The sequence below is a fragment of the Drosophila nasuta genome, chromosome 3 (assembly GCF_023558535.2).
Source record: "Drosophila nasuta strain 15112-1781.00 chromosome 3, ASM2355853v1, whole genome shotgun sequence".
Taxonomy (NCBI): domain Eukaryota; kingdom Metazoa; phylum Arthropoda; class Insecta; order Diptera; family Drosophilidae; genus Drosophila; species Drosophila nasuta.
The window spans coordinates 22806082-22821433 of NC_083457.1; the positions used below are offsets into that span (position 1 = coordinate 22806082).

At 37.7% G+C, this 15352-nt stretch overlaps 1 protein-coding gene and 1 long non-coding RNA gene across 2 annotated transcripts; one reads left to right on the forward strand and one right to left on the reverse strand.

Moving 5' to 3' along the window:
- Positions 1-775: 775 nt before the first annotated feature.
- LOC132789718 (uncharacterized) lies at positions 776-1582 on the forward strand. The gene is made up of 2 exons (XR_009632731.1): positions 776-1320; positions 1378-1582. It is a non-coding gene; the product is annotated as an uncharacterized LOC132789718 (long non-coding RNA).
- A 1240-nt stretch (positions 1583-2822) lies between these two features.
- Positions 2823-6695, reverse strand: LOC132789715 (carbonic anhydrase 1). Its single transcript, XM_060797931.1, has 2 exons — positions 6491-6695; positions 2823-3708 (listed from the first exon to the last, which is right to left on the reverse strand). Exon 2 carries the CDS (start codon positions 3695-3697, stop codon positions 2840-2842), a length of 858 nt encoding a protein of 285 aa, XP_060653914.1. The 5' UTR covers positions 3698-3708; positions 6491-6695; the 3' UTR covers positions 2823-2839.
- Positions 6696-15352: the final 8657 nt, after the last annotated feature.

Below are 15352 nucleotides of genomic sequence, written 5' to 3' on the forward strand. Positions count from 1 at the left end.
GTAGTTTGGGGCAGCAAACTCAACCACGTTGTATGGTTCGTTACATCAACAATTATTTTAAACTTTTACCGCAAATATTTCCTTGGCTGGTTTTACGCCTGAAATAAATTGTAATAGAAGTTGCCTGGTTAACAGCTCGTATGACTGGCGGCGACTTTGCGGCGACGACGACGGCGACGATGGCGACGATGGCGATGGCGAGGACAATGCCCAGTGGCTGCCAATTTCTTAGGAGGATTCGCAGCCACAGCCACAACGCACAGCCCCAGCAGTCGTGCCCAATCTCCAGCTAATCCTTTTGATTTTCGACTGCAGCAAATTCCGGCTAGCAACAATTTCAATGTTTCACCACCCCACCTCTAGTCTCTCCCCCCTCGTTGTTTATGTGGTAACAGTTGTTGTGCAATCTCTCTACGCCTGCCGCTCCGCTCTGCATTGTGCGGGTTCAATAACTGGGAAGCTTGACTGTTGGCATTGTTTGAACTGCGGCTGCCGCAAAAGCATTGGTACGAGGAATTTGCAACGTTTACGCCGGAGTATTTTGAGCCAACGGCCACTTGTCGGCAGTCACGGAATCACAGACTCTCCGACTCTTCGACTCCGGGACTTACTTTCATGTTGAGATATCAAAGCAAATGTTGTTGGCGCATTCGAGTTATGATGGCAGGGTTTTGCTTGTAATCAGGATTCATTCGGTTTGCCGGATAACCTCGAGGGCGTTTATTGGAAATTAATTTTTACGTGTCTATCTCGGTCAAAGTATTTCAACCAGTTGAGCACAACATGCCAAAGTTCTGGCTGCTGGCTTCAACCGCATTCCCCAATGCACTCATCAAGCAAGCAAAGGTATTCTCGTATTCCATTTCCCCTTCCCTTTTTTATGCTTACTTTTGTTTGTCTGCCTCAAATCGAATGTTAACAGACTTTGACTATGTGCTTCAGTGCATTCCCAGACAGCCAAACAGGCTCAGTCAAATGCTTGTGAGTACTCTCTCATCTCATCTGACCTGACCTGTGTTTGATAGTTTGATAGTTCGCAAATCACGCAAATAGAATTGAAATTGACTGCAGACCAATTGCAAGGCAGATCTTCAAGATTTCAATTGATTGGGTTTTTACGCCGGGCAAAGCCCAGTCAGAGAAAGAGAGACAGAGCTTGAGCAGCGACTTGAGATTCTGCTATAAAAGCAACGACTTTTGCCAGTCAGTTATATATTCGTAGAGACAACGATACAGTCTAGACAACAATAATGCAATTCTTACGCATCTGTGGATTTGTCGTGGCTCTGATTGTGGCTATGGCTAGTGCGGCTCCAGAACGTAAGTAGAAACAGGACATTCTCGAATCCCTTTACAACAATCTTTACCTTTCAACAGCCAAGGGCACGGTGCTGATTCAAACTCCCAACAGCCAGACCATCTATACGGGTTAATAATGCAAGAGGCGAGCTGAAGCTGAAAAGTTTGAAAAAAAAAATTGGAAATGTTCGACTAAAATTTGTACATGGTAATATGCAATGCAGGATTACACTCGCAATTCAATAATAACGAAATATATAATCAAATGTGGTTTTACTAAAAATATTTTTCTATTTCAACCAAATTTCCAGCCTAAAAACATGCAACATTTTTTTCAGAAATGTCATGAACTTCATTTTTGCTCTCCATTTTTGTTCATTTTTGCTAAAGTTGTGCACTGCTAGCTTACAAAGAGAGCTAGCTTTCATATATTTTTATACCCGCTACCCATAGGGTAGAAGGGTATTATAACTTTGTGCCGGCAGGAAATGTATGTAACAGGTAGAAGGAGGCATCTCCGACCCTATAAAGTATATATATTCTTGATCAGCGTCAACAGCCGAGACGATATAGCCATGTCCGTCTGTCCGTCTGTCCGTCTGTGTGTCTGTCCGTCCGTCCGTATGAACACCTAGATCTCAGAGACTATAAGAGATAGAGCTATAATTTTTTTTCGACAACATTTGTTATGTTTGCACGCAGATCAAGTTTGTTTCAAATTTTTGCCACGCCCACTTCCGCCCCCGCAAAACAAAAAAATCGAATAACAAGCGTAATTTTAAAGCTAGAGTTCCGAATTTTGGTATATATAATAACTACTATAGTAGTTATGATTTCTGAAAATTTGGTTGCGATCAGATAAAAATTGTCGAAGTTATAAAATAAATATTTTTGTATGGGCAAAAACGCCTACTTACTAGGGGTCTTAGTTGCTTTGGCTGACAATCTGGTATATTGTGCCGTCTATGGTATATTTTGAATGCGGTACTATGTCGATATACCAAATATACCATTTGGTATATTTTTAGTATTTTTGCAGTATATTCGGTATATTTTGAGAAAATACCGCAAATTATATTTATTTTATTCAAAATGGGTAGCGGGTATCTCACAGTCGAGTACACTCGACTGTAGCTTTCTTACTTGTTTTATTAGAAATAAAGAAAAAAAAACGTACATGTAATTTAATGAAACCTGAATGTTAAGCTACTGCAAAGTTTCTAATTTTATATTTTTTCGCTAGGCCAAAAGTATGCAATATTATTTTGTGAGATGTGTCTTGTTTTAGCTTAGTGGACTCCAAATCAAATTCATTATTAAAAACAAAACTAAATTTGTAATTTACTTAGCTTGTGCTATGCTCAGCGGCTCCCGATTCGCTTCTAAATTATTTGTTTTGCGACACGGAGAAGAAATTTATCCGCTTCAGGTTTGATGTTTTACCTATTGTCAAAGTTGCGTGAAAATATAGTTGACATACACAGCTTTATTAAAAACAAAACAAAAAAAGAAAGAGAAAAACAATAAATTTAATAATTAATTAATTTAATAGAACTTGTCGATTGTCCAGCGGCACCAGAGCACGTGAGTTTCCAGCAATGCGACAACCATCGCGATTACAGAGCTTGCCAAATTGCGCCACTTGCTGGGCACTTATATTAAAGATGGACGCACAGATTAGCCACTGGGTGGACAGTGTGGTGGTGCCATTGTGATAGGTGCCACTGTAGCTGTAGAAGTCATTCTCGAATGGCCAAAACAGTGAACAGAGATCAAATGGCGGCACCTCGATAACCGAACCCGCGTTGATAAGCGCATCCAGATTCTCGGTAATCTGCTGCATGGATTCATTCTTGCACTGGGTGATGACAAATAAATATGAGATCGTCACATATTCAAATGGCGGCGTGGCTGCATTTTTGGCATGCAGCACTTGCAACTCGAGTGCAAAGCGCCGTGAGCTAATCGTATGCTCCGAGCCGCCCCATTTGAATGAGGCCTCCACAAAATAATAATTGTCATGCAACAGAGAACCGCGAAGATGTGGTTTGCACTGTGGAGCGCACGAGATGCGCATCACCACAGTGCTGCCATTGTTTAGCAGCATAATGGCCGGTGGCATTGCATCGTAATTGTGCCACATCAGCGGTGTCCCGCGACCCACTGACAAGACCAGACGGCGATCGATGTTGATGGGCGACGGGAGAAAATCATTCACACTGGTCGGATAGAAGTCCATTAACAATATGCTGGCGGACTTGAGGTTCAGTATGAGAGCCAGGGACATGAAAAGGCTAAGCAGAAGCATTATGCAATTCGATTCGAAGGCATAATCCATGAGCAGGATCATAGGCGACATGAGCGCATTCCAAATTAGAGACAACAAATGGCAAAACATGATGTTCACAGCTAAGGGGAAAGAAGGTGAATAAATATGTTTATTAATTCGTCACAAGTCGGCTAATGCAAAACAGTTTAAACGCTGATTGAAACCCATCAAATGCGCAACCTTTGACGGAATTAGCGAACTGCTATTCAAACAAGCATTCAGTGTAAGCTGTTTGGCTGCGAGAACTCTGCTTTTGTGGGTCAAAGCTGTCAACTGCAATCGAGTGAAAGGATTACATCGGGCCAATGCAATGTGCTGGTCAATGAAGGCAAACACAACAACAACACAATGGTACAACAAGGCAGCCAGGCAAGCAGGCAGGCAGGCGATTGAGCACCGTTATTGACGTGCCATGTTTGTGGCTCCGAAGTGAGCCATTTAGTTAGGGCCATGAATTTCGAGACTTGTGCTGGCCGTAACTAAAACCAAATACTCTGGCACCGCATTCGATGTGCGTTCTGGGCATTTTATGAAAGGACAACAAAGCATGAAACAGGCTGAAAACTTAAATAAATACCTAACACACAACAGGCAAATGACACCAAAAGCAACAGCAAAAGCAAATACAGAGTCCTGCTGCATCCTTGCTGACAAAGTTTGCGACGCGTGCTTCATAAAATAGTCATATTGCATGAAACTCCCCCATGAACCTTCGACTCAACTCTCGACTGCCGCCTATATAGTACCTGCTTATTATATGGCCTATTCGTTTTTGGCCAAAGCCATGGGGCCAAAGCTAAAATGTAAATATTTTCCCATGTAATTATACGTGACTCGTGTGAGTGTGAGTGTGTGTGTGTTTGAGTCTAAAATGTATTACACGAAGCCCATTAAAAGTTGTGAAACCAAAAACTGAAATTGCATTGGGGACTTTACAAGCGAGTCTATAAAATAATCAACTTGCCAAGTGTGCTTTATAAATTCCATATGAAAGTCCAGCGAAAGAAGCTGAATTATGTGGAAAAACAGGTAAGAGAAAAGCAAGTGTTCTCGACTGTGAATTATCCTGCATATGCTTTGATAAGCTGAGAAGATTTCGAAGGGAAATGAGCATGCTTATTTTATTATTTTGTCTTGATTTTATAAACTGCAAGATATCGTATTTGTATATATTCCATTTGTATAATTAATCTTTTAAATAAGAAATGTGCAATTAAATTAAAAGTAAAAAAAGTTTGGATTAGATGGTTTGTTATTTGCAATCATCTTTTAATATGAAATATTAAATATAAGGACCGTGGATATATCGATACCTAGCAACTATTTAGACTTTCAGCTTCAAATTAGGTCCAATTTCAATATATTCATATTTGTATTTGATGTGTCATTAAATTTTAGTGCAATTATTAACAAAGTAATATACCTATATATTTAGTATATTCATATACTCTTCTATTCAAAATATACCATAGAGTACTAAATATATACCAGATTGTCAACCAAGGAAACAAAGATAACGTACACAGGGTATGCTAATACTTAAGCCAAAACATAAAGCGCAAGCCGATTAAGTTCAAAGCTGAAAAGTAGTAGAAATATTGTTGGTGATGGCAATTATAATAAATGTATGTATCGTATTCGTACAACATTAAGCCTGAAATTATGTTTTGAATTGGGTCAAAAAAGCTGTGCAATGCACTAATAAGATTTTCACCTTAGTCAATAAACATACATTAAATATTGAAGCAGATGAAGGCTAAACAACTGTCTGTCAGAAACTGCAATTCACGTTACGAAATTTAATAGCTTGCATCATTAATTTCCAAATTATCGAATTTCAAGCTCAACTGCAATGCATTGCAAATTACAAAATTAATTTGAGCAGCAATATTCACACATGCTTATTTAATGATTTGTGAAACTTTTGTTTCACATCAAGTAATCGAATCCTTTGGCTGGACTTCGCCTAGAGCCGAAGGCGCCTTTGCTAACTGTTTGTTGCGGTTAATGAGAATTCCACACGAGCTGCATAAAGTACGGAAAAAGTGGAAAGTAGAAAGTGTTGTAGAAGCCGCAACCGTCTCATGCAATTGACAGGAGCTGGCTACGAAGTTCGAACAGGTGGTTTTGGCTGGCGGGCCCAACATCAATATTACTGTGCAGCACAGTAATTAAATTGAAACCACATCGTGTAATACACACACACACACGCGCACATAAAATGAAGTAAAAAATCACACAAAGAGCCAGATGAGGAGGAGGGGGAGGAGCGAGGAGAAGCCAACGCGGGGGCGTTGGACGGAAAATGATTACCTGCCAGTGTAAGTTTATTTATGGCTGGCAAAGCAAGTCATAAACAGCAGCACACGCAGACTTTGGACTGTAGAGCAGGAGAGCGTGGAGAGCGGGGGGAGGGCAATGGGATGTTGCAGTCGCTTATTTTTGGCTGTGTGCCTCTAGGGTTAGCATCAAGTTTCCTGCTTCCAACGAAAATCCCCTTTTTGCCTGGCCTGTTTGCCTAGCGATAACTTTTCACTTGCAAAGCACAAATATTACAGAGTGTGTATCTCCATCTTCCCCTCGTCCCCTCTTCTCTTTCCCTCTTTGGTTGCATGAAATGTTGACACGGGCACAACTTAATATTGAATTTATTATATTTGTTGGCCAAGCTCTTGTATATTATTTTGCATTTGCAACAAGCAAATTATTTCTGCCAAAATGCTCTGCAAAATGTCTGGCTTTTATCGCAACCGACAACCAACAAGCCAACAACCAACTTGGCCAACTTAACAGCTGCATTTTACAACTTCTCGGTACGCAAAACTTTTGTGTACATGAACCGAAATAGTTTGGCGCACTTACCTTTGACCTTATTCTGAAGCGGCAACAATTATTTTTAAACAAAATTTGTAAAAGATTTTTAACAAGATTAATAACAAGACAGGTCAATACACGATACACGATCCACTTTGAGTTGATTCCTAAATAATTTCTACCCTCTGACGAAACTTTGTTAATTCTGATACGCATGGAATTTTGAAAACATTTACAAAGCTGCCCAATCACAGATGAATTTGTTTTCATAACATAATAGAAAGTTGATGAAAGCAGCAGAAGTACTCTTCTTCATCATAAATTATAAGTTTAGGCCAGCAGGAAATGTAAAAGGTTGATGAAGGCATCTCCAAAAAGTAGTTTAGTTTCCTTAATTTGACAATCTGGTATATTTGGTACTTTATTATTTTGAATATAATAGTACATATATCAAAATACCAAATATAGTTTTCGGTATAATTTGGTTTATAATCGGTAAACCGAACTATTTTTACTTTTACCTAATACAACTGTCGGTATATTTTAGTATATATTCGGTATATAGATTTGATAATTACTGTTTTGTTTCACAGAATATGGGTATCTCAAAGTCGAGCACACTTGCTTCTTTACTTTCATACTTGTTTTATAATTGTAAATTGAGTTGACGCAGCTTTGATATTTTTGAACCCTCTCAAGATATCTTTGCACGTCAATTGCTTTTCTTCTTGTAGTATTTATTATTTGATAACATCGTTCTGCCAAATGACAACTGTCTTTCTTTCTGTGCGCTGTCAACATTTATTTTCAATTTCAGAAATAATTGCTAAGAATACCATTTTATTAATTACGTTTTGCGCTTTTGGCGTTTTAGCAACGAAAACATATTTATTTCTTCGTATTTAGCAGCATGCCAAGCCATAAGAATCCTTTATCCTTTGGCCAGCACCAGGACTCATCCAAAGCGGATGAGGTTGGCCTGTCAAGCTTGTTTTTCATTTCGAATTTTAATCAAATTAAACGGGGGTGGCCAAGTTGTAAATGCCTTGACGATAATATCAAGAGTTATATCGTGCTTGTGGATGCGAGTTACAAATACGAGTCCAGAGTTGCAAGTTGCAAGTTGCAAGTAGCTGTCTAGTGGCCTGCACTTGACAGCCGTCACTGAAATGGCTGAAACGTCTACAAATTGCTTGTTTGCTTGGAATTATGCAAAATTCCACTAGAGATTTTTCGAAAACTGGCGACGAAAGCGGCCATAGAAAATGAGTTGAATCTTGGCCCATTCTGAGACATTCAAAGACGTCCAAGGACTCGCATTTGTCCTAGTCCGAGTCCTGCTTTGGCTTCTGTTGCTGCATCTAATCCTCTGGCTCACGTTGCTTGCATTTCAAATTCCTGCTCACTCCGCATCCGCATCCTCATCATCTTTGTCAACGTCATCATCATCGTTTGCTATTTGCTTTGAGGAAATTGAAAAGAAATTATTATAACTTGTATTTACCGAGTCTGTCTGAGTGCCGGATGACCGGCTGACTGGCTGCCTGGCTGACTGCCCTCAGGCACAGTTGATGCTAAACTTTTTCAGTTTCGTCCAAGAAGTCACTCTAGTTGCAGTTACTTTCCATCTTCCCAAACTCTGTTCGTCCAAGACATGACCAAGTGCAGAAATGTATGCAGGCTACGTGCGGAAATGTTGAAATTTATTCCTAAAAATATATAACTTGAGCTTGAGGTCGCGTTGTCCACAGTTCTTATTTTTTTTTATTTTATTCTAAAGGGGTGCCCCGAGTTTGCTGTTATTAAAAAACTTTTTGCAGAGTATGCGTTGTTGTCGTCGCATGTTGCCTTTTTATTTTGCTCACCAAAAACTTTCGAAATTAAAAGGATTAATCCAGCTACTTTATATACAAAAATAGTCAGGTAAATTTTGTGTTTACTTCGCAAAGTTTTTGATTGAAACTTTTGATGAATTACACGTTGCCAAATGGCAAACTGTCAACGCCAGCCACACACACCAACACACACAATCACACACACCCACAAAACATATTACCACATTCAGCTGTCTAACTGACAGAAATCAAAACGCCGCCACTTGCTGGAGGCTTAGACTGATGATAAGACTGTTAGAATTGAGTTAAGGTATACCCTATCAAATTGTACTACAAACCTAAAACATATTGAAAAATAATAGGTGGGTGTATAATATAAAATTATCTCTTTTTCTTATAACATTATTTCTTTTTCTATTTTTATTCTATTTGTGAATTTAGTCAAAAAATGATTACACGAATTACAATTGATTGGAGATGGTATGCCGCTTAAAATTGCAGAAATATCTTCAAATATATCTGATAACTGAAGGTAGTAGCAGTAGTCGAAAGTATTTTTTCTGAATTTAGTGAAAAATTGTTCAACGAACGTAAAAGGTTTATTGAATATAATATGATCTTTCAGTTGTAATTGCTCTGATTAATTCAGTCAGATATTTCTTATTGAAGTAGTAACTTCTTAATTGTATGCTACATTCTACTTTTTGTTACACTTTGTAAGGACTAGAAAAATTAGATACTTTTTAAAAGTTTTCTGCTTAAAAATTATTTCAATTACAAGATAATTAATATCTATATATTATTTATTTTATCATTTGTTGTTAGTGTTCATCCTTGATACTTAATAAGATTTGTTTACCTATAACAAAAAAGTGTTCCATTATAAGATAATTTATATCTTTGTTCTAGCATTTTCGAATACATATACAATTTCGTTTTTCGTTACATTTTAAACTGTCTTTATAAAATGAATGTTGACAGTTCTAATTGCATTTCATCTATAAACCAATTTGTATCCAAATAATTCATAGTCGTAATCGCTTACTATTGAATTATATTCAATTATAGACCATTTGATATCCATATTCTTTCAATCCGCAATGTATTGTTGAATGATCATACCCTTTACCCCATATATGAATAAGTGTAGGGCAAGCACATAAGAAAAGTGTTGCTTCCTATGTTGGACGAAAGTCAAAGTTAATGCTGTCAGCTGCAGATTATGACTGACAATTGGCCTGCTCCCAGCAGCAGGAGATGGACGTCTCGAGGGCGAGAGAGAGGGCGAGACAGAGACAGAGTTCGAGATTGCTAACTGCATTTGCATCCCTAAAATGCAATCTAATACAATCTCTAATAATGCTTGAGCATAACTCTGACATGCTTTGCTTTGTGCTTAACTTTTGCACGTTGACTTCGGCTCGTTTTCGTTTTTTTCTGGCTTTTTGCTTGAGCTTGTGCCTTTTGTCAGAAGTTCAAATTGAAAAGGAAAACTTGGCTATTTTGGCCAAGGACTATCAAGGCGTGGAGCAGGCGAGGGAAAGTGCGCGCTAGACAGGAGAGAGTGCTCCTAGTTTTAGTCCTAGTCCGAGTCGTCGTTGAAAGTGCATTTGTATACAATACATTTGAGCTGTCTAAAACTTTCTCTACACATGCGAATGTGTGTGTGCGTATATCTGTGTGCGTAATATCAAGCTGTCAACACTTCGCTTTGACTTCTGCTTCAGCTCTTGTTATTATACTTGGCTTTTACTGTTGTTGTTGTTGTTGTTGTCGTTGTTGTTATTCTTGTTTATCTGAGCGCAAAAGTTTTGTGAAGAAGTTGCTCCAAGTTTTTCAGTGCATCGCAAGTCGAGCACAAAAACTATTAAAAGTGTATCGACTCATTTGTGCCAGGGATATTTTTTGGCAAGCTTATCAAATTACAGCAAAAAGATGATGGCAAAAAAAAGTTGCACAAAAAAGCAAAGCAAACGACCATTCCAAATGGTATTCGACTTTAATATTCAATTTGTGCACTGTGCAGTGATTATGGAGATAACTTGGGGCATGATCAACTTGGGGATACTTATGTTAAACTTAGAATAACATGAAAGTTGGGAATAATAGTATAAAAATTTGTATATGTTAAAAGATATTAGAAGAAACAAATAATATTGTTTTTTAGGTTCTCAGAAATTCGCTAACTTAAATTAAATTTTTTCGAAAAATACTAATTTTGTAGAAATTTTCTACTAATACTTTAGATTTTTTCATCATTATTTCTTAAGATATTTTATACTAATTCATTCTTTGAATATATTCTACAAATTCTCTTGATTACTACTTCATTCTTTATATATTTTCTACTTGTTCTTCAAATATTGTATACTAAATCATTAGATATTGTTTTTAATAATTATGCATTTATTGCTAATCATTTATCGTCATTATTCTATTAGATTTTTCTTTATAATTGTGAAATTAATAATATATATTCTTTTTACAAATTATTATTCTTTGCCATATTATTAATTGTTTTAAATAAATGAATATTTGACTTGAAACATTTCTATAAATTCTCTAAATGATCTAAGGGACATCAATTGATAATAAGTCATACTCATTCTGTTTATAAGGTATCAGCTAGTCGAGTCTTCTTGCCTGCTTTACTCTGATATTTTTTCATCATTCGTTTGCTCTGCTCCCTTTCTAATAACTTTAGTTTGGTCTGCCATCAGTTGGCGCAAAGTGAAAGGCAAATCAATGGCGAGTAGCTGCAGTAAAATAACAAAAAACGTGGAAAAAAGAAATGGAGCCAAAGCTCTGCACAGAATGAAGATGAAGCATTTTGCATACTAACCAACTGACCGTTATGCTAGGACACGGACCCAGACACGGACACGGACATAGTGACTAGAATTGAGCTCAGCTGATGGCGGGGCATTTGCAGCAAAATGGCAAGCGGCAAGCAGTAAGCGGCAAGTGGCAAGTACGCCTGCAATGTGAATGCACGCAAAGTGTCCATGCTACGTGACTGACATTAAGTATTGGCATTGCCCTTGTGGTTGTTGTTGTTGCTATTGTTGTTGTTGTTATAGTCACTTCCACGTTTATTACTCGTGAAAAAAAAGATGCAAATGTGCTGGTCGCAAAGTTTCATGGCATGCAGCAGCAGCTCATGAGCATCGAGCGGCCTTAGCCCAGGCCAAAGCAGCAAAGTGTCCTTGTCTAATGGTAATGGGTCTTAATACACCTTTGAAGCCTGCGCTACAGTTTCAGTCATTTTTTTTAAGTGGATTTTCCTCTAGGGGCCAACTCAAAATTATATGTCAATCGACACACACAGAAGATTCGCCTGCTGCCTTCGTCCTTTGCAGCTTTTCGTCCTTTGTGCAGTTAAAAGAACGTGCTAATCAATATGCTGAACTCTTTGCAAACTTTGTTATCGTTCAAAATTAGTTCAGTTGAAGATGTGAGAAATGAATGAAAATTTTCTCAAATTAATAAGACAACTCTGCATATTAAGTTGTGAGTTGATATACAAACAGCTTTTAATATAATACTATTTTAATTTGGAAAATAAATTACACAAGTGATTCTAAAGAACTTTTATGCTAAAAAAAAAACTATTATTAAAAACTATTTTATTTTCTATACTAAATTAAATTTACACATTTTATTCTTGTTAATCAATAAGATTAACTTTTTGCAAACTTTGCTATTTTTCAAAGTTAGTGCAGTTAAAGATGTTGGAAATAAATCAAAATTTGCTGAAACTTTTGCTTATTAAACTGTCAATATATATTAAATTAAACAAACATTTCTGAGCACTTTATTATAATAGATTTGCGGGTTAAAAACAAATGCATTTATATATTCTATGCTATCTTTTAAATTTCAGTTCAGTTGATGATGTACTGAAATAATAAAAGTAAATATTTCATCCTATAGACTGATTTTAATAAAATATTAATTTAATTAAGAAAATAAATTAAAAAAAGGATTCAAGCTAACTTTAATGTAATGGAAACTTTAGTAAGAAACTTATTTTTTTGAACTCTTCGTAAACTTTGTTATCTCTTAACTGACATTAAAAAGTCAACACTGCAGAAATTAAAAATAATAATAATAATAATAATAATAGAAATACAAATAAAAAGTTTGCCATTTCCAAATATTTGTTTTATATAATTCGATTGTTTTTTGCATATAAATAAGATAAATAAATAATTGGTGAATTGCTTTTTTCTGTACTTAATAAAAATAAGAAATAAATGATAATTTTAATATTATGTATTATGCAATCAAAAACAATGAATTTTTTTATGAATTGATTTTTATTATGTCACTTATAGAAATAAATAAAATAGAGAATAATCTCTTTACACCTCAAGTTCCCCTGAAGCAAGAAATTCAATAAAGTTGAACAATAATGAAATTTATAAGATCAGCAATTGGAAGTCAATGTTGCCGCTTTACAATTGCATAACTTGAAATGGTTTTGACACCGCTTCAAAGTGCCTTGTTCTTCGTCCCTCAAACTTCGTTTTGGTAACATTTTCTCAATTCACTGTGATTCATTTGCATTTTATACAGCATTTGCTTTGATATTGCATTTTTGCAATTGAGAAATGAAAGAAAAACCAAAAAAAAAAAAAAAAACGAGAACGAAGAATAAAATTGAAAAGAAAATGTAAAAAGGAAAACTTTTGCTTTGGCTGAGCTTTCCTTTGCAGGCGGCGAAAGCAAACAAATAATTTTTTCCTTTTCATTTGCAGAGCGGAGATCTTTTGCTGATGCGCTTCTCAGCTATTTGCTATGTGGAAAATGCTTTGGGAAAACTGCTGCGCTTGACGCTTGATGCGTGTCCTTGGCAGCGGTGATGCTGGCGGTGGCGGTGGCATGCCACATGCCGTGGTTGTTGCTAGTTGAGTTGCTGTTGCAATTGCGATTTGCAATTGCGTTTGGCCATTAATATGCAAAGTATGATATGCAGCTGCAGTTGAGCTGCGATTTGTTGCGCTCCATTGCGAGCACTGTGCAAATTTACATGCGGCAAATATTGAAACGCCAGCCACGTGCCACAAGGAGCTGCCACAGCAGTAGCTTCTTCGGTGGCAGCCAAGAAATGCAAATACTTATTTGCAGTTCATTAAGTTGTGTGTCTGATGTCATCATCAAAATTGGAATTGTTACTCTAATCGCATTATGATTGAGACTCGACAATTCGATAGCTGCTTGCAGCTTGTGGCAATAACCCACATGTTGCAGCAACAGCCGCAACAATGCATATCAATTAGAATTGTGACCCGCAGACATCAAGCAGCGTTTGCAGCTTGAACTTGTTGCAACTTCACGCACGTGTGCCACATGTGAAAATAGTCTGTTCGTGCCCCTATAGGGTTCATATAGTGTGGCAAGTCGAGTCAGCTGCCTCTACTAGTGACAACAACACGTGGCCGTCGCTTGCCACGCGACCTGCGGGCAGTTCACCCTTTCCTTTTACCTGTTGCCCATTGACTGCGGCACGTGCAACACGCTGTGTGGCAGCGTCGCATTGTCGTCCGACCGCCTTTGGCTTAAGCCTTTGCGGCTTTCTGATGTTTCGAAGCTAAGCCGGGGCTAAAAGGTGTGAAAATGCAATGAACCCAAATATGCAAAACGCTTTTGCCATTCCATTCGCACACATATTTCGCATTTTACTGAATCGCATATCCTTTTAACCTCTCCGAACACATCCATACACATCCTTTCATAGCGCTCAATAAAATTTCAATATGCTTGTCGCAGCATTTCACAATATTTCAAGCGTCTCCCCCATTCAACTTTTCTTTCTGCACAGAATGCAAGGAATTCGGTGCGCATAAATTGCAAAAAGGAGTCGACTTCGATTTCCCAGTTCGAAAAGGATGCGACTGGACTCAGGCAAAATGCTGTGATAATTCCCGCTCACTTATGTGCCAGGACACAGCCTTAAGCAGGATGTGCCATTGTGTTGTGACTGCACTGCACAAATTAGCCCGGGTTCAGAACTCTTTCTCGACCTCCTACTAATAGGATTTGTCTGACCGAAAAAAAAAGAAGTTTATCAATGGCGCGTTGGATCAGGATGTTTATGTCTAATCTCTCAGCTCTTTCTCTTTTTACTCACAGTGTTTTTCTAAACGATTTTGGGCAACGTTTTCATATTCGCATTCGCATTCACATTTGCATTTGCATTTGAATGCAGTTTTAATTATACAATGCAACATCGTTTCCTTCCTCGCACGTTTTATGTCCTTTGGCATTCGTTATCCTTATGTTTTATGCATGTTCCGCAGTTGCACTCCCTTCTGCCTCTCTCTGGCTTTTTGGCCACTGCGCGTTAACCGTTAACGTTGGCATTACCGTTAACCGTTCGTTACCTGTTACCAGAGTTACCTCTGTGTCTCTGTGTCTGTGTCTCTCGGTGTCTCTGTGTTGCTGAGCCGGCTTCTGATATTGTTATCTCTCGTTGACCTGCTTCCGCTTTTGTCCTTTGGCTCCGATTGCCTTGCAAATGCCATGCAAATTAAAACAGTGATTTCTGGGCATTCAATTGACATACAATTTTCCACTCAGATTTTCCCCCATTTTCCCCCCACTAACTGATTTATTTTCTTACCATTTTGACATGCATATTCATGGGGCGAGCGAAAGGGAAAAATAACTCAAAGCAACGGCAATTGCTAGCGTTAATCAAACGCTAATGAAAGTAAATTCACTAAGCTTCAGCTTCAACTTCAGTCTGCAGTTGATCCACTTTTCCTCCCCCCTTTTCGCTCTCGATATTGCAGCAGCACTTGTGATGTGGCACATAAAAATAACAATAAACTTCGCTAATTACATCGAGAATAACCTTGTCGTCGAGCCAGTCGAGTCAACGAGTCGACGAGTCGAGCATCAAAGCGAGAAATAAATTGCCCCAAGAACGCATATACGATTTATAGTATACACATAAGAGTGTGTGTATATACTACATATACTAAATAGTATATAGTATATAGTATATAGTACACCTGTGCTCTCGTATACAATGTAACTGTTAACTCAGCTCAGCTGAGTGCAAGTTATA